The 21,038-nt window shown below is 37.7% G+C and overlaps 1 protein-coding gene across 1 annotated transcript in view; it reads left to right on the plus strand.

Moving 5' to 3' along the window:
* The first annotated feature begins 837 nt into the window (after nt 1–837).
* LOC149178773 (small ribosomal subunit protein bS20c-like) overlaps nt 838–21,038 on the plus strand; it is a 114,516-nt gene continuing 94,315 nt past the window's right edge. Inside the window, exons 1-2 of the mRNA XM_089420428.1 lie at nt 838–1,050; nt 1,261–1,424. Coding sequence (XP_089276554.1) covers nt 903–1,050; nt 1,261–1,424 — 312 coding nt within the window. The 5' untranslated portion in view covers nt 838–902. The remainder of the gene's footprint in view (nt 1,051–1,260; nt 1,425–21,038) is intronic.

The raw sequence follows: 21,038 nt of genomic DNA on the forward strand, positions 1-21,038 counted from the left end.
ATTAAAATTGATTGTATAATCATGATTGTTATTTTTAAAAATTTATTATAAAATAATTAATTCTAAATTAATATTATTTAATTAAATAAAAATAAAAATATTAAAATATTAATTGTTTATCCTCCGGACAAGGTGAAAGAAATCATACAATCTTCAGGGATAAATAGTAAGGATGTATCATTGCAATCCTCAGGACAAGGTGAAAGAAATCATACAATCTTCAAGAATAAATACTAAGGATGCATCATTGCTCCAGGTATGGCTAACTTGAAGCAATGATGCATCCTTACTATTTATTCTTGAGGACAAGGTGAAAGAAATCATACAATCTTCGGGAATAAATAGCAAGGATGCATCATTGCTCCAAGTTAGCCGTACTTGGAGCAATGATGCATCTTTGCTATTTATTCCCCAAGATTGTATGATTTTTTTCACCTTGTCTTGAGGATGAACCACATTGGTTGGTTCGAAACGTCTACCAAATTCCAATAATGTGATTATTCCGAAAGACATTTATGTATAATATGAATTAGGAAAATCCCAAATATAACAGTGTTATTATTTTCTAATTTTCTAATATAACGCTAAATTTTAAAATAAAGAACTCAGCATATTTATAAAAATTTAAACTCATCGAAGTTTAAAATTAGGAAGGTTATAACATGAATAAATGGATATTATTATTTTCTAATTTTCTAATATAACGCTAAATTTTAAAATAAAGAACTCAGCATATTTATAAAAATTTAAACTCATCGAAGTTTAAAATTAGGAAGGTTATAACATGAATAAATGGATAAAACACATACAGAAGTACCTACGTAGAAATATGATAATATATATAGATAATTGAGAAAAACAGGATAGGCAACTACAGAGAGCGAAACGGATAAGCAGGCAAAATGGCTCTCTGCTATTCTACCTCTTCTTTAGCACTCTCTCGTCCAATATCAAATCGACGATATCTATCGTCAGCGGGTTTGAAGTCCAACAATGCGTTTTCCTCGCTCAAGTTCTCAAACAGTTTTTCAGGACCAGCATTATTCTCAGGTCAGCATCTTTCCCACTGCAATTTGTTTCCTCTATCTTTAGTTTCAGACCCAAGATGATATTAACAATTTAAGTCTTTCAATAAATTTCCTGCATACCGCAGGATGTGATAAGATGTTCGTTGTAGTTGGTTTCTATTTCGCTTTTTTTTTTTTCTCAATTTTCTCGGCTGGGGTGGGATTGTGAATTTGTGAGAAATTTTCGTTTCAGGAATTCCTGTTCGACCCCTCTCGATGCCCTCGAGAAGGACTGCTGTTTCCGTGGTGGCAGTAAGCAAGAAACCTGACTCTGCTGCAAAAAGAGCTCGCCAGGCCGAGAAGAGGCGTATTTACAACAAATCGCACAAATCAGAGATAAAAACCCGCATGAGAAAGGTAATTTAAAGCTGCTGCGCAATTTGTCTGTTTTTGTTCTAGGACACCTACAACTTTATGGTGGTCCAATTATCCTTACATCCAAAAATAGCACACATTATACAGTCTTAATAATGCTGCTCATGAAAGATTCATGATTTGAAATTGAACGCATGTTCACAAGGATTGACATCCGTAGTCTGGATGTATCTACCTATATGATATCATGTGCTGGAACTGTTTTATCTACATGGTTTTAGAGCAGATGTATTTTTTTCTTTCTTTGAGTTGTCAAAGGTTAGGGCTGAACTGTAACTCCATGCTTATTAGGTCTCTATTTAGCATACTCAGTGCTGCAGTCAGTGGGGCTAGTCTTAATTCACTTTTGCTGCACTGCTATTATCCTTATTGTGCTTTGAGAATTTTCATTCAGCAGCCATATGAAACAATTCAGAAGAAGATTGTAGCCGAATGCATGCTAAAACAAACATAATTTTAACTGTTCAATTCATGCCAGAACATCATAATTAATTTCTTCAAAAGAGAATAACACAGATTCAAAATGATACTTATCTTCTCTTTTTTTGAAAGTGCTTCCTTTAAACTCAAAGGAAGCATTCTGACTGGCTTGAAGAAGTGGGGCATTAGAAGTGGCTTGCTTGTACAGGAGAAATGACCGTTGAGGGGCAAACTATTGACAATGCAAGCACATATGTTGAGCTAAGTTGCCATGACAGGGGTTACTTTTCTGTGAAAACTACGCAAGACTTGCACTTGACCCCAACTACTTATTTGTTTCTCAGGGGAATTGAACCTTAGTGGGTCGCCTGACATGCCAGCTGAACCACAGCCTCATTTACGGTACTTATTTTGAAATTCGCATAACTGAAACTGATTGCTAAAGGACTGATTCACCACCCAGCCAAAGGTGTTCTTACTTGAATATCACCTCAAAACCAGGGCGATGATATGATAAGTAGACAATGGGCATATGCCTGGTTCTCACACCATCTTCACCAATTAAAGGACACAAAGCCCTTGCTAGCCTTCACGCTAGATCAAAGGAAAGGTAGATTTAGATTACAATAGCTGAAACCCTTGATAGCCTTCTTGCTAGATGAAGGGAAAAGGCAGATTTAGATTATAATTGTGCTGAGAGGCGCTCTCCAGCCCATTATGTAAGAGATGTTGTCCTGTCCTATTATGTTATGTAAACATTTTGACTCGGTCAACATAAAATAAAATAAAATAAAAATAACCCTATGTTAAAATAAACATTTTACTTTTTTTTTTTAAATTATCAATTTTTGTAGGGTAGTTAAAGTAAATTTGAAATAAAAATAAAAATAACCTTATGTTAAAATAAAAATACTATGTTATTATTTTTTTAATTAATTTTGTTGGGTAGTTAAGGTAAACTTGACTTGGTCAAGTTACTTGTGAATTTTGAGCTCCAGGTTTATGAGAACCTATGATATTGCCCATGGTATTCATGTGGAATATAGCCTATTTAAAGGGGGGAATTAAACCAGCCTAGATCCATCTTAACTCTGGATCTACCAAGCGCTGAGAGGGATCAAATCTCTTGAGATGCGAATATTGTAAGATGCAGAAAGATTTGATCCCTTTTGGTGCTTGGTAGATTCGGAGTTAAGATGGATCTAGGTTGGTAGTTGAAACCCTTGCTAGCATACAAATAAAGTAGGTGGAGAGTGATAACAACACGAGACTTCAGCAGTGTAGGCACTGCTGCTTTATCCTACTTGTTAGAACAATGCCTCCTTACTAGAACAAGGGGAACTTTGTGATATGGATTGGATCATTATATTGTTTGTCATCCATCCCGAAGCTTTCAGAGTGAAAAAAGTGGAGGAATCAGTTCACAAGACCATTTTTACCGGCAGGACCCAGTTTGGAAAATTGGGGTTTGAAACCTTTAGGGAGTAGTTTGAGGTATCAAATGATGTTTTTTTGGGATAAAAATTTGCCGCTTAATTGAAATACTCTTTTGTGCTATTATACACACAAATACCTTTCGGATGACGCAAGAATCACATCAATCAGAGTTTGTATGGAAAAATTATGCCGCTTGGAAGTTGATCTTCTTCTTTGGACCACCATAATTCGAGAGGATGCCATGTCAGACCCCATTATTCATGGAAAAGGGGCTAGCCACATGATCATGAAGAAGAAGACTCTAGAAGAGTCCATATTGTAACTCTAGTTAAGAGTTGGAGTCAAACTTAACCACTAGTAGGCTATTGAAGTGTGTTATAATCGGGCCACTAGGAGGAAAAGGGGTTCAATTCTATTCGAGTGCATTTTGTTGCATAGATGAGTAGAGTAGCTGAGGGTGGAGAGAGGGAGAGAATGCAAAGAGGATTTGTGCACTGTAGCAGCCTTGGGCCACAAAATTCACTTCTTTGTGCTTGCATCCATTTTCCATTCAGAGAAAAAGAGTAGAGTAGCCTCACCTTCCAGTTGGGTTTTCTCCCGAAAGGGTTTCCTTGTGAGTTTTATTTCGTTGTTCTTTATTTTTTGCATAATTGCATGCATACATAATAAATTGTAATTTTCAAATCCAGAAATCTAAGCAAAAATAAACCCTCAGAGTAGATTCCTAATTTTCTAATATATTTTAGTAGATCTATTGTGACAAATTGTCTAGTGGAATATCCATGACTATTTACGGATCATTTTAATAACACAATAACAAACATGATAGCATTGTTAAACATGATACCCAAGATAAGGGTATTATAGTGGGAGGTCCAAAAAGCTGCTTAGATATTTATGATAATCACAGCCTAATTGTGTTTATGAAGTTGTGTTATTTTTTTAGCTTTATAAAATTTTGTGCAACTATAGCTGGATGCCCTTGTGCTTGAGCCCATGTAGTTTTTGATGTTTTGTCTCGAAAATCTTGTGGCCTTACAACAACTGAAGCCTATGTTGAAGCCATTTTCCTATATTATCACGTCTGATATATTGTTGTGTTGAAGTGTTAGGATTCCATGGAAATTGACTTTGTGACTGCTGATAGAAGTTGATTGATGACATGTAGCTTATGAAATAGAAAAGTATCCTTCCATGCAAAACAATATAACTAAGATGGATGTTTTGGGTAGACATAGTTGTTGAAATTTTGATTCCAGTAAAACTACCATAAATATACACAATAAGATGTAATTTACAGATCTAGAAATCTAAGTAGAAATAAACCCTCAAAGTAGATTCCGAATTTTCTAATATATTTTAGTAGATCTTTTGTGAAAAATTGTCCAGTGGAATATCCACGACAATCACGGATCACTTTGATAATGTTGCCTCAAAATCTAGCAAGTCTTGTGAGGGTAGCTCACAAGACGAGCTAAACCAAGGGACAACAATGAGGTGTGGCCCAATGTAACCATAGCCACTACCTCCCGCTCTTTTGTGGACTCTCACCACTAGGAAGGCTTCACTTTGGTAGGTCACCTAGAAGGATTTGTCAAGTATAAGGGATAAGGTGACAAGATAGGCCTATGGAGGACAACTTTTCTTAAGGACGAGTTTCAGCAAGCATAATATGGCAATTTTCATCCTCTAATATGCCTAATTAAGGCACAACGTGATCTAACGCTTGAGAAATAACAAATCAACGGAACTCCTAGAATCACAAGGCTAAGAAAAGGCTTCCAAAGAAAGTATACCTTCAACCTATGGAACGATAAGCCTTCAAGAAGCCCCAAGTTGAATCTTAGGGAAAACTAGGGTTTTTTTAGGCCAAAATCTACCTAGGGCAAGAGACTTTAGCCCTAATATGAATGAATTAGCCCCTAAAAGGAGTTGATTTTGAGGCAATCACCTCTCCTTCAAGTGTTGAATCCTTCCAAAGGCCAACGACTTCAGCCCTAGCCCTAGTTAGTAGCTTATTCTTGAGGGGCTGAAAATTAGATTTGGGGAGAGGAGATGAAATTTATGTGAAGTCGTATGGATTGTTGAAGAATAGTGTAATTAGATATAATAGGATTCTTTTAGACTTGATAATTATTTGTGAGGTGTTTTAACTTTCCTTCTTAACATAGTCCTCACTTGTTATTATTAGAGTGTGTCTTCGTTAGTTCATCAAATAGCTACCAAAGCAAAGAGACAAGAACACAAGATATTTGGCTTTCTGCCAGGGCCAAAACCTCTCCCTCTTGGAGAGGAAAACTCGCACAAAATTCTTCTTATAGAGATTCCAATTGACGAATACCAAGACCATGACCCTTGACATGCTATGCTAATCCAAGACTGATACACCAATCCTCTTCTTTGTTACTGCTAAGATCATCATCATTACTGCACCATTGAGGTCATCACTTAGTGGATCACTGAGGTCATTATTGTTGCACCGTTTCTATTCTTTCACCTAGATCATTTCCGCATTCTTCTCTGTTATCATCACCATGTCTTCATCGGTGCACTAAGGCCTTCACCATACCCTTGTCTTCACTACGATCATTGTGCCAAGGTCATAACTGTGTACAGTATGCTGAGAGAGCATTGTTGTGGGATTACTATTATGTCGAGACAGTGATCAGTGTATCATCTTTATCTTCTTCATAACAAACATACTGAGACAGTGATCAACACTAAGGTCTTATGTCATTACATCTATAACGAGATTGTGACTGTGGTCTTTCATTGCACCCTAGACTGTCACCACCAAGGAGGAGAAGATTGTAATCTGCTTACTGAAATTATATCTGAAATAGCAGGGGTATCTGAGATGTATCCTCCTGTAATACAAGGTTTAGATTCCTGTACCCATCTGAGAGGACTTGAGGCCTTGTGCTTACCCGAAGTTTCAGAGATCCAAGACATTGTTTTGTTGTCTTGATCCGAGATTCCTGTACCTCCTACACCCATCCGAAGCTGAGGGAAGAATCCGAAATATTGCTTTTCTGTGGTGACCCTAACTGCGTATATATAGTAGTTATGTCTCTGTATTTGAGCCAACGTGACAGTGTGAAGTGTTGTGTCCTTTTATTGAGCCGACGTGACAGTGTGAAGTGTTGTGTCCTTTTATTGAGCTGACATGACTTTCTTTAGTTTATTTAATTCAATTTGAGGCTGACATGACTACTCTATTTATCATTTTGCTTGCAGGCTTCTTTGAAGGATGGTGCTTGTCTTGGAGGGCTGCTTGACACTAGGTTGACTCATGTTCATTACATAAATGCTCCAGAAGAGCTCTTCAATATAATTTTGACTATTTGACTTTCCTAGACCTATAGAATGAGCAAGAAACCCATTCACATAATTTATAAAAATAATAATTATTTTTCTTGACAAGTACAAAGATCAAAATTACATTGACAAATATCGAACCTAGTTACCCTTTTCTTCAACACTCCCACTTAACTAGGGAGCTATTTACAATGGTACTTGGTTATTCTCAATCTGAAGGATTTCTCATATGAAGAATTGGATTGGTAATCCCATCTGTATAACATCATATCAATCATCATTGTCATAGTGCAAGGCCTTGACTAATAACTCCATCTCTCCATGAGAGCATGAGCCACAATGCTGGCGAGACCAATGCTTTATAGACACCTTCATCATTGTCTCTCAAGGTACATACCCACTTGGGTGTTCACTAGTATGACCTTCTTGGGTTCCCAACCCTCAAAGAATATCTGTCCTCTTGCCTACTCTTACCTTGGATGCCCTACACATCCTCAAAGAGCATCGGATGCTAGATGATTACCCAATCACCCATTCTTTCTTCTCAGGTGAAGACAAGAATGTTGTGTCTATCATGTGTCTACATTTCTATTCATGGCCTTCACCTAGACTTACGACTGTTAGTCCTGTTCTAGTGCAACACACATGAGATAGAAAAACACAACTGCCACTCCCTTTTAATAGGAGTGATCTAATTCAAACTCCCTCTTGATCAGGGACCTGTCAGAGCTCCCTCTTAGCTAGGGACTCTTTTATACTTCAGCGACTTCTTCTTCGTGGGTTCTTCAATTGCTTGATCAACTTCTCTCCTTGATGTCATGAAATTTAGTTGAGCTTCTTCCTTGTAGGGCAACATCCATCGATCACTTTCCTCCTTAGTTCATAATGTCATTCCTTTCTTCATGGAAAATGGCCTTCTTCATATCTGGAACCTTCGTTATATGACTACTTCTTTCTCATCATGCTTCTTCCATCCACCACATGAATGCTAGTTGTACTTGTATTTACAACTCTTGTTCGAGTAGCCCTGCATTATCTAGTCAAGAAATCAAAACATCATATTAAATCAAATCATACCTTACGAAATGGCTCTTCACCATGACATCTTCTTGTAGGTATCACATCCTGCACACATATTGATACATCTCCCAAAGGTATCCATTGTCAAGGGTCTACATATTTTTCAGATTTCATCAGTCTTCATATCTTTCCGGGAGATTTCTTAGTCAAATCTTCTTGGTCTTTTGGATGTTGATTGCCTTCATCATGGTTGCATATCTCATGATTTCTTCCTTCCTCACACATCCCATTTCCCGGAGCTTTTAATTAGAGTTTCTTAGTCAACTACCTCATACTTCATATGAGAACATATTATGTTGATTTCATCTAGTGTGACTTATGCCTTTTTGCATTCTTTCAGAGGAGAAGATCCTTTTTCTCTGATCATGCTTCTCAAGATAGAAGTAATGATCCATTGTTACCTGCAACCACATGACATGACATTATAATATTAAATACAAGCATACATACCTCATTTTACCTTTAGGTCATCTAGGCTTCTTCCAACAACTTCCTTGATTGAAGAGATCTTCAATCCCTTGATCTGCTTCATGTCATCACACCATTATCCTATGAATTCCATAAGTTGGAGTTCCTTATGAAACACTTGCATCCTCTCTAGATTAGTGAATCCTCCGATGAGGATTCTATCAGAGAATCTTGAGGATCTTGGATATCCCCATCTGGCAGATGTTTCTTGATGTATGATGAGCCTTGTCTTGGATGACATCTTTCTTTCCTTTAATATTCAATTAGATTCCCAAGAGCTATATCCTTCATGTTTGACTGCCATGGATTTTGTCCTTTTTGCCCTTCATGATTCCCATGGTGATGTCACAAGCTCTTGCTTCTAATGCTTTCATGATGCCATGATGCATGTTATTATCATTGTGATATCTTATAACATAAGATATAGAAGCTTATGATGGGATCCTTTTGTGAGGGATACTATCTTACTCATAGGAGAGATTTGATACTCTCTCTTTCCTTGGCCTTTTTCTTTTATCCTTTAATACTATAGACTGCAACATGTCTTTCTCTATCTAGCATAGAGACCACAAATAGCCGGGTGAGGTAACCTTCTTTGTTCATTGATATTTGTTACCTTGCTCATCAATGATGACTACCTTCTTATCATCTTTCCTAGTTCTTCATGAAGTAATTCCTTCACTCTTTGATACCTTTACTATTGTGTAGGTCTAAATGACCTTCTTTACTTTAATTTCCGAGAGTATATCTAGTATTTCATATATCTCTCTTTATGTCTCCTCCTTTGCTGTTTAGGTATGAGAGGACTTTTGAGTGATATCATATGAATCCTATGAATCTCTTGATGGATTCAAACAATGCTTGACCTTCATAGACCTTTTCATAGATATCAATGATTTCTCTTTTCTCTGAGGATTATGACACTCCTCCTTATTCTATGCAAGGACTTCCAATTATCTAACCGATTTATAAGTCCCCTTGCAATCATGAAATCATTTAACCAAATCTGATTATAAATTTGAAAGATACTTGGTGTGTGAAGAGGAGATCTTCACCTTGATGCTTCTTTTGCTTGAGATGTCCATCATTAGTATCCTTTCATCACGACTTCCTTGGAGGCCTTTTAGCACCATGACATCAGTGGTCTTGACATCATCGAGACTGCTTCACGACCTTCCCAATCTATTTTTAAGGTACTTTTGACTTCAACATATTGTTGACATGTTAGTGATACTATGTTCTGATCCGAGCACCATGCTATTGAGATCATAATCATAGACAAAATTTGAGACTGTGACAAGTATATTGATATGGCACTGCACAGTGATGTCTCTGTGCATTGTGTAGAGAGGCAATGTATTGAGAGCCCAAACCTGTCAATGAATGACATAACTAAACTGTGGGAGGCACTGTATAGATAGACTGTCTCATCACCAAAAATGCCTTGATGTAATAACTATACTGAGACAGTGATGTAATCATGGATTGTGAGAGGTATTCCTTGGATTACTTCTGCAATCTCTCTCTCTCTCTCTCTCTCTCTCTATATATATATATATATATATATATATCTATAGATATATATATATATATATCTATAGATATATATATATATATCTATAGATATATATATATATATATATATATACCTAGACAATCTTTTATGGCATGGAGAAAGTTCAGTGATCAAGAAATGAGGATCACTGATATACTCCATCAAACTGAGCATGAGTTGAGTGCATGACTGTAATTACTGAAGTTGATACTCCATCACTGATGTAGACCTGCTTGTTGTATACTTTCTCTTTTAATCCTTTCAACCTGCTTTGATGTCCTTGAAGACAGAGCCTTGTATATCTCTTTTGCTGCCCTTCATTTGACTTCAACACGTTAGCTCCGATACCATGTTGAAGAATCTAATGTAATTAGATATAATAGGATTCTTCTAGACTTGATAATTATTTGTGAGGTGTTTTAACTTTTCTTCTTAACATAGTCTTCACTTGTTATTATTAGAGTGTGTCTTCATTAGTTCATCAAATAGCTACCAAAGCAAAGAGACAAGAACACAAGATATTTGGCTTTCTACCATGGCCAAACCCTCTCCCTCTTGGAGAGGAAAACCCACACAAAATTCTTCTTATAGAGATTCCAATTGACGAATACCAAGACCATGACCCTTGACATGCTATGCCACTCCAAGACCAATACACCAATACTCTTCTTTGTCATTGCTAAGATCATCATCATTGCTGCACCATTGAGGTCATCACTTACTGCATCATTGAGGTCATTACTGTTGCACCGTTTCTATTCTTTCACCTAGATCATTTATGCATTCTTCTCTGTTGTCATCACCATGTCTTCATCGATGCACTAAGGTCTTTATCATGCCCTTATCTTCACTAAGATCATTATGCCGAGGTCATAACTGTGTACAATATGTTGAGAGAGAATTGTTGTGGGATTATTATTATGTCGAGACAGTGATCAGTGTATCATCTTCATCTTCTTCATAACAAACATACCTAGACAATGATCAACACTAAGGTCTATGTCATTACATCTATAACGAGATTGTGACTGTGGTCTTTCCTTGCACCCTAGACTGTCACCACCAAGGAGGAGAAGACTGTAATCTGCTTACTGAAATTATACCCGAAATAGTAAGGGTATCCAAGATGTATCCTCCTGTAATGCGAGGTTCAGATTCCTTTACCCATTTGAGAGGATTTGAGGTCCTGTGCTTACCTGAAGTTTCAGAGATCCAAGACACTGTTCTGTTTCCTTGATCCGAGATTCCTGTACCTCCTGCACCCATCCGAAGTTTAGAGAAGAATCCGAAATCTTGCTTTTCTATGGTGACCCTAACTGCGTATATATAGTAGTTATGTCTCTGTATTTGAGCCGACGTGACAGTGTGAAGTGTTGTGTCCTTTTATTGAGCTAACATGACTTTATTTAGTTTATTTAATTCAATCTGAGGCTGACATGACTGCTCTCTTTATCATTTTTCTTGCAGGCTTCTTCTTTGAAGGATGGTGCTTGTCTTGGAGGGCTGCTTGACACTAGGTTGACTCATGTTCATTACATAAATGCTCCAAAAGAGCTCTTCGATATAATTTTGACTCTGACTTTCCTAGACCTATAGAATGAGCAAGAAACTCATTCACATAATTTATAAAAATAACAATTATTTTTCTTGACAAGTACAAAGATCAAAATTACATTGACAAATATTGAACCTAGTTACCCTTTTCTTCAACATGGATGACCAACAAAGTGACCAAGGCTAGTGCCTAGTCCTTGGGTGATGGAGTCTATGGGAGTGAAAGATTTGATAAATCTTGGCAAGGAGTAAAGGAATAATAAAACCCTAGATTTCAAGCCCCAACTATCACTTTTGTGAGGGAGCAAAGTCAATTGGGAGAGCTAGTTGAAAGATTCACCAATGGGATTGCCATTCACATTCTATATGTGAGTAATGCATGCAATACTATCATCTAGAATCCATAGAATGATTTTCAACAATAACTAGCACAATAGAAACCCTAGATAATTAACCATTCCATACATTAGACACAAAAGTAAAGATTTATCAAATCCAAAGTACACTTACAAGATAGAATGCATGAACAAGCCTTTATTGCTCCAAAATGACATCTTCAAGTCCAAAGAAATAGCTGCAATTAGAAAAATACACCATAGAGTCACATCTCCACAAGATACAAGAAGGCCAAAAATCTCTAAGAGGGCCCTATCCTCATTTCCCTACTCATTGGCCAGATGAGAGGTACTTCCCATGAGTCCCAGACTGCATGGGTAGGATGTCTCAACAGGGGAAGGATGAACCACTCATCCTGCCTACATAGCAGACCACTAGGGGAAGGCTGAACCACTCTCCCTATGGTTGCTCATCGCTCCAAGATGTACCCCCAAGCCCCTCGGAGCTCCCAGAGCTCAATGTCCATATCATACAGGACCCTTAGGAGAGAGTCTCTCCACGACTCCTAATCAATCTCGGAAAGTCAAGAATTTGACCTTTCCCAGGGGCTTCGGCAGAATATCAGCGACCTGCACATCAGTCCCAATGCAATGGAGCCTTCTTGCTCCTCGATGTACTATATCCCAGATAAAGTGGTACCTGATGTCTATATGCTTGGAGCGATCATAGAACACAGGATTCCTCAACAATCAAATCCCCCTCTGGTTGTCACAAAAGATCACGATGGTATCCAACACATGTCCAAACAACTCACTGAAGAGCTTCCTCAACCAGACAGCTTCACATGAGGTCATACTCGTAACTATGTATTCGGCCTCAGCGGTGCTCAAAGCAATCGACTTCTGCTTCCTGCTTATCCAAGATATCAAAGTAGAACCCAAAGAGAACCAACACCCAGAAGTGCTCTTGCGATCCTCCACACTGGCTGCCTAATTAGCATCAGAATAGTCATGTAGTTTCACATTTCTGGCAGTGTATCTCAATCCATGAGAGATTGTGCCCTAAAGATATTTCAAATGATTCTTGGCACCAATCTAGTGAGGCTCAACCATATATGAGCTCAACATGCTAACTGCAAAACATATATTTGGACGGGAGTTCACCAAGAACATCAATGCTACTATGAGTTGACGAAACTCCAAGGCATTTCCCAATTCAGGTTCGACAACACTACTGCATAACTTCTTAAAGTTAAGCTCCATCGAGGTAGTCACAGGCTTACAGTTAACCATTCCAAATCCGGAATCCAACTCCCTCTTACTTTTGTAAATGAGAGGGTCTGTACGTGCCAGAAAGAGATCGTCCACATAAGGTACTAGTATGAGAGGTCTATCATCCACAACCTTAAAGCAATGGTTTGGATCGACTTCACTCCTAGTGAATCTCAGCGTCATCAGATAGCTGTCAATCCTCTCATACCAAGCTTGGGGTGCTTGCTTCAAGCTATAAAGAGCTTTCTTCAACCTGCATACATGAGATTCCTGATCATGAATCTCAAACCCCTCGGGTTGTTCCACATCTGTGGTCTTGCTATTACGAGAGGAGAATGGCCCCCTTGTAAGTTTTCCTTCGGTACATCTTGGACATGTACCTTCATGCTCTTCTTTGAATTCAGGCATCCTTGTCACCATCTGACTCACATCGGGAAGGGCCCCACAATGAAGATGGGCAGACCTCCGGTGCTATAGAAGAGATGTGTCAACCGACATGGTCCCGAATGGACTTCCTACAACTAGATACAAATTGCCAACCTTGAACTCAAGAGTAAAAGTATCTTGAAAAATTCCCTTTTCAAACACGTACCTTTCCATCGATGAATGCCACCTTGAAACCTTTGACTTCCATTGCCCAAATGGACACCGGGTTCTTCTTGAGATTAGGTACATAAAGAACTTGAATCGTGCTACTCCCATTCAATTGAAGTGTAGCACACCCTTTCCGGGATAGGTGGCATCGTCCCCAAGAATAATCTCCACGATTGTCTCCTTGTCTATCAAATTAGAGAGACCTTCCTTATATCTGATGAAGTCCCTTGAAGCACCATTGTCAATATACCATTTTTTTCAAAGTGTCAGGAGGAGAGGTAGTGAAGAGGGCTGATCTCCTCTTGCTTATCTGAAACAACATTAGATTCTTCATACCTGGAGATCGTTGCTTTCTTGAAGAGATGACCATTTCCTTGTTGACCTGCATTCCCTTTTCCTTGGCCATTTTACCTGTCATTCGTCCGATAATTGAAGATGCCCATGGAATGATTGTTATCATCATCAAGTGATGTGTCCCTTCTATTTGGACACTTCCTCGGATAATGGCCAAACTTATTGCAATCAAGGCATCTGCCTTTCCTTCCATTCTCAAATCCGGACTTCCCATTGAAGTGACCTGTAGGTAGGCGATCAGATGCTTCCATTGCGCCACTTTGATAATCTTCTTTGCTTCGACTTCACCCTTGGTGAATTTGAAGTGGGATGAAGAACCCATTGAGTCTTTTGACATTGTCCAACTGTCTTCGGTGATTGCTCTTTCACTCTTGGTTGGGCTTTGTCTTCACCTCAGCTCCGATACCATGATAATTTTAGGTATGTTCTATGCTAAGAGCAAAGTTAATTCAATTTTCCATATTAGCTCAATATCAATTCCAAATTAGCAATCACATTTAACATCATAGTAAAATGCAGATAAAACATAAACATAAATCGCAGAAGACAAGCTAAGACAAGAGGACACAAGATGTGGCGCCAGCCAGGGACAAACCCCAATGTGGGGAAACCCTTGATCAATTCTTCTTATGTTCTTCCATAGTTCAGCAGAGAGAGAGATAGTAGATATACATCAGGAGTCAACATTTGACATGACAAAATAAGAGCAGAGATCTTCACTAAGAAGATAACACATGAGGTAGCTGATCTGGACACAGGTGATTACATCACCATGCTGTACCCATCACTGTGTTACACCCATCACCGTGCTGCACTTCATTACACCATGCTGCACTATGCTACACCATTCATGCTGCATGCAACAGTCAATGCATTCATTGTCCATGCTGCATCCATCCAAGCTGCACCCAACACCAAGCTGCAACACCAAGCTGCACCCAACACTGTGTTGAATGGCTGATCTAAACAAACTCCAAACAATCCTAAGACAACAACCCCAAGGTAGTCTTAGCTATGGTGCTATGGCATGCGATCTAACACATAGCAACGCTGAAGAGAGTGACTTCAAAACATCACCAATGCATGTGATACTATTTCCTCTCATTGCACACAAACCATGAAGGAGCACATATACACATATGTATATATACGGAGACCTATTGTGATATCACTGATATACATATTAATATAGCAAGGAGGCAGATCCATATACTGTGAGATAATGCTCTAGACACAGAAATGCTGAGATTGATATCATAGAAATTATGACTACGACATTCATATTTATATAGTGCCTCTTTTATGCTTCGTCCATTTGAAGACTATCTTGACTATGTCTCTAATTTACAGGTGTGCCGAGAATGATACAAGCACATACCTCCTTGCATCCTTCTACCATGAGACTAACCTGTGGTGCGGATCTGGGTCTTCCTCTTGCTGCGTTTGAGAGTCTCTTGTAACAGTGAGTAGACCTCTCCTTAGAAATGCATATGGGTGCCTTTATTCATGCCTGCGTTAGGCCTTCTTCTATGACTGTGGTATGGCTATCTCCATGATAGCGTTTAGGTTCACTTCTATGATAGCGCTAGGGCCCGTCTTTAGTCCTCCTTTATACAGTGATTATCCCTCCTATTCTCTGCGACTAGGGCATAATATGACCCTCCTAACTCTGTGTCTAGATGACTGCGTTTAGGACATATAATGGCAGCGTCTTAGGGCACATGGATTGTGCTATGAAAGCCTCCTTTATGAATGCGTTAAGGTCATCTCCTAAGATAACGTTAGGCTTTTCCATGATAGCGTAGAGCCTTTTCCATGACAGTGTTAAGTTTCTCCACTTGAGGCAGCGTATCATTTTAAGATCTCTCCTCCCACCAAAACCCAAAGACAAGTGGAGAGGAAGAGATCACAAGAGGTGTGTGTCAAATGACTTGCAAGCCACCTCTTTTTATAGTAAAACGTTGAGGATAGATGGGGGCAATTTGGTTGTTGGCCGACCTTGACGAATTGTCCCATAACACAAATAAATTCATATCTCCATGAATACATGTCAGAATCAGATGATCTTTAGATCAATCCTACACCTCTCGACGAGAGGAATCCAAGAAAAATATCAGTTGCCATAAATAAGTAGACCCACATGGAGTTTGGCCCTAGTTGCCAATTTTAACATATATATTGTTATATGTTGAAGTGTTAGGATTCCATGGAAATTGACTTTGTGACTGCTTATAGAAGTTGATTGATGACATTAGCTTATAAAATAGAAAATGTATTCTTCCATGGAAAACAATATAACTAAGATGGACGTTTTGGGTAGACATAGTTGTTGAAATTTTGAGTTCAGTAAAAGTACCATAAATACAACATATCCTCCTTTTCTCCTCTATTTTCAATGAGGATACATGTTTTAACACTTGCAATTTGCAATGGTAAAGGTGAATTTTGAAATTTTGATTACAACAAAATTTTATCTGTAGAAAAGGAGTTTAGGAATAAGCAGTGGCAATGTTGCTTAGTTGTGGCATCTCATGATGTCATTACAATTATATTGTGTACTCAATTCCCTATTTACAATTTCAAGAAAATTGAGCACAAATACCACCTACAAAAAATGTTGTTTTGTAGTGCACAATGGCTCGTAAGTGTAAATTTTTTCTAACTCATGGTAAAATGATTCTTCACTGTACTACAATTCTTATTGGAAACTAAAAACAATAGAATTAAGAACCTATGAAAACTGCTCTGTTAGTAAATGCTGGTATCTATAAACACATGCTGTAGAAAACAAAGCACAAAATTAAATGTGAGTGTTGTTGACCACTCCATGTCAACTACCCTATAGTAGTACACTCCATTTTTTTTTGCAAAAGGGATTTCATGTTCCAATGTTTAGATCATCCATGATTCATCATCAGTTGACGGTTTGTCAGAGTTGTAAACCCATTATGCAGTTTGTAATGTAAATGATCTTAGTAAGACCATAATGTATGTAACAACCTAGGTAAGACTATTATTTTGATGACGATTTTCATCATAGGAGGTTTTTTGATTCACCGATTCATCTGTGTTTCTAAACACAAATGATCGGCAAAGTTTTTCTCTCCAGCTTCACTCCAAAGCTAGGGTGGATTTTGTTGTCAAGATCTTAGGTAAGTCATAGTGTTCAAATCGAGTCTTCTGTAAAGTGATTTGGGAATAATTTTAGGTAATTGGCTAAATTATTTTATTACAAATCACTTGGTCTACTAGATCGTATTGAATCACAAAATTGGGTAAAATAATTGAGGGTATATAACGAACAGGTGTTCCCCCTTTGAGGGTTGAAAATATAATTATCCTATGTAAATAATATTTTAGCCATGATGTTAAAATATTAGAGGGTTGGAAAAAATTATTAATCCCCTCGTGTGTCAAATTTAGGTCTTAGGAAAAATAAATTCTCCAAAATAAAAAAGATTCGTGAGTTCTAGAGAAACTAATTTTTGGAGGTCCCCCACCAAGGAAATATTGAAAATTTCAAGAAATTTTGGACCTTTGGGTCTTTGTGGTTACCCCCATGAAGAGAATATTGAAAATTTCAAGAAATTTTGGACCCTTGGGCCTTGGTGGTTAAGTCAAAGTCAATTTTTTGAGGAAATTAACTCAAAATAATTAATTTTTAGTTAATTAAAAAGGAATTAAAAGAGAAATTCCTCAAAAAATAAATATTTCGACGATGGAGATTAAAAGATAATTAAATTTTTATCACGATCGAGATTAATTTGATGGTGATCAAACCAACTAGCTGTTTGGAGAATTTATTTATAAATTAGAGGTCATTTGTCTCACAAATGATCCGATCATTGAATTGTGTACTAACTCTTGAAGCTCTTTTGTAATTTTTCTTGAGTAATAATAATGCAAAGACTTTGGAGTTTTCATGGATGGTGGTGTTCTTCTTCAGCTGCTTATGGTAATACTATTCTTAATGTTTTGCTGAATAATATTTTATAAGTTTTTGATTATTAGTTTTCATGGAATAACTTATTGCACAAGTATCTTGCATAGGTTATTGGATTTAATATAACATTTTAATTTAATTGAATTAGTAGGTATCTCTAATTCTTTAAGATTATATTGTTATTTTATATCTCTATTGATTTAACAATTTGATCTAGTGTGTGCAGAAATCATTTGCATTCTAAAACTTGGGCCTTAGGGGAAGTCCTCGATTGGAACAACCAACTCCCAGGGCATAAGATCTAAAGAGCCTTCCTGATGGAAATCTCGGGATCTATCTAACGAAGTTTCTTTTGCAGGGCTTCTTGGCTAGTGCCCATTTAAAATAATTTCTCTTTCATATACTGATTTTAATTAATAGATCTAGCTAGGAAGAACTTATATTTACAGATCTGGAAGCAGAGTTGGACTCATATTCCTCAGATCTGAGAGATTTGTATAATAATTGTATAGATCTGAAATAATTTTGTTTTAATTTTCTAACATTGGGGTTTTATTTTCAAATTTTTGTATATACACTTGGTTTCTGGTATTTTTATTTTTTGTAGGTGGAGATCTAAAATTTTTTAAGGAAATTTTGGAGTTTTGAGATAGATTTAGGCCCTCGAGGGCAAGATTTTGTCCCAAATATTGTTTGCTGGTCCACAAATTGAAATTTGTCCATTGAAGGAAGAAGATTGGGGTTTGATTAAATTTTTTGTGAGGCATTGGGCAAATTTTTTAAGGCTCTAAGGCCTAGCATAGATCTTCAATGACCCTTCTATCCCTCCTTCGCTATCTTATCCCTCTCGGCATCCTGCCTTTGCCTCCCTTTTTCTTCTTGCGACTCCCTTATCCTCTGCCGTAGCCCCTTATCCCTCCTCCTCTTCCCTCTCGGCTCCTCCGTTTCCTTCTTCCTCCTTTGCCACAAGCCTTTCTCCAGGCCGCAAAGCCTCCTCCCTGCTCGTGGATCCTTTTCCCTGCTTCTGCCCTTCAAACCCTTCTCCTTTCCCTCTCGACCTTCACCCTTAACCCTCCTCCTCATCTTCGTTGCCTTTTCCTGCCTGCGGCCTTCTCTTCTCCTCTTGGCACCCCTCTCCAGGCCTCCATTTCCCTTAGCATTGCTTCCTTCTCCCATCCACAACTTTCGCTCTGCCTGCTGTTGTTCCCTCAGCTCCTCTTATCTCCTTTACGTTGCCACTTATATTCCTATCCGACAACCTTCCCTCTCACTGTTGCCCACAACAACCCTCTCTTCCAGTAGCCACTTGCTCCATACCTTGATTGATCTGAGGTTAATCATATCGGATAATGAGCCTAAAATAATTAAAATTTGACACTCAAGTAATTTGATGAGTATTCTAGTTCATAAATCTTGCTTGGTTGTGAAATTTCTTGATTGACAGTCTAGTATATTGAAAATTTGTTCTCATTCCTTGCATTGTTGTAGCATCTTGGCAAAAAAATTTCTTGTGACAGTAGTTCTTTCTTGAAGTATGATATAATGGTTGTGCGCTAAATTCATTGATTGTTGATTGACATTACTATTGATCTCTTTGTTGAGAATAGAAATGTTCCCTTGACATCTAGCTCTCTTGCTTCTAGACTGATATCTCTAGCTAACGATGGTTTGATTTGATGTTGCAGTGACATTATAGTGATCTAATATAGGTATTTCTTGGCATCAACATTGTTATTATGCACTGACTCCTCTCTATCTGCATTTAATAATTGATATTGATATTTTGTGGACTGTCATACATCAACAATAAGCTATAGATAGTAAATTCAGTGGTCTGGTGCATATTTGACAGGTTGAATCATTGGTATTTGGGTGGCAGATTTGCACTGATTGCTCTAGGGGATAGCCTTACCAATCATTGTGCACTCTGTAGTAGCATTGCATAATTAATTAACTCACTGTTAGTTGTCTCTTCTAATTGTTTATAGTTGTGTTCACATAATCTTGAAAGTTCTTCTTATCTCAATTTGCAGAAGCACCTATAAGAAATCAAGAGGAATCACTATAATTGCTTGCTATTGACATCTTGGATTGCAAATGGTTTAATTGTGCATTAAGGTGTAGTTGAAAGTTAATCATCATTTGAGTGCATTACAAGTTTGCTAACTTGCATTATGCACTACATGATTGCAATTGTTCATCCTTGAAGCATTGAGTGAGATTGCATTTCACTTTAGAGTAATTCTTGCATTGCATTTCATTGATAATTAGAGTTTGGGTTTTAATTTCATTGCATTGCCATATTTCTTCATGACTTGTTATTCTAATTATCAAACTAACCGTCCTTAGCAACACTTATATCTTGTAACTTGACCAGTCCATCCAATGTGCAAGTATATTTTGTCTTGAGCATTGTTATTAAAAGACACTAGTCTCATAACTTTAAATCTAAATAGTATAATCTAATTGAATATCCTAAGCATTGCTTCAACCTGTTAAGATTTATTGTTCTCATTTAATAATCACACTTGCATCTAATTTAAGTCAAGCTATTAAGATAATTCTAAGTGCATCTCTTAGAACTTGTTGGTTCCCAACAAGTTTCCTTTCATCATCCACCCTTTAACCTTTTAGGGACTACCCACCTTAGCTTGCCTAGGAGATAGCTAGAACGGAGTGGGTGGGGATCAGAGTGACTGCCCCTGCCCCGAGCGTTGTGGTCCTTGGTGTACACTTTAGGTGACAACATTTTTTGGTGCTGCTGTCAGGGATAGTTATTCTGTTCTTGGTTCTCATGACATTTTTTCTAATCATCTAATCTTTTGCGCCATTCATTAGCCCGTCAAGCGGCATAACATTTTTTGACGTTATTATATCACTCCGTCTTTTCATCGTCTTATCTTTTTCCTCTTAGTAATCCTTTTATCTTCTCTATCTGCACCTTTAACACCTGGACATTTCGATGGTTTCTTGTTTGGGTGGTGACTCCACTTATTCATCCATTATTTTTCGGACAAGAAACCCTTCCTGCTATCCATCTGCTTCTCCTTGACTAACCTTTCATTTTTTTCCTTTTGGATCTTGGAGCTAGATTCATGCTCAAGTGGTGACTCCATTTCTTTCATTTCTCACAAGAATTTCTGCTAGAAGTTTACTTCTTGTGGATCTCTTGATTTTATTGAGCAGGGATCTCTTTCTTTAGTATCCATTTGGCCCCTCCTTTTCCCTTTAAGCAAGTCATCATGGATGACTTGTTTGCTCCTTGT

The sequence above is a fragment of the Pinus tabuliformis genome, chromosome 4_1 (assembly GCF_031772625.1).
Source record: "Pinus tabuliformis cultivar Carrire ecotype Pingquan chromosome 4_1, CPIR1, whole genome shotgun sequence".
Taxonomy (NCBI): Eukaryota; Viridiplantae; Streptophyta; class Pinopsida; order Pinales; family Pinaceae; genus Pinus; species Pinus tabuliformis.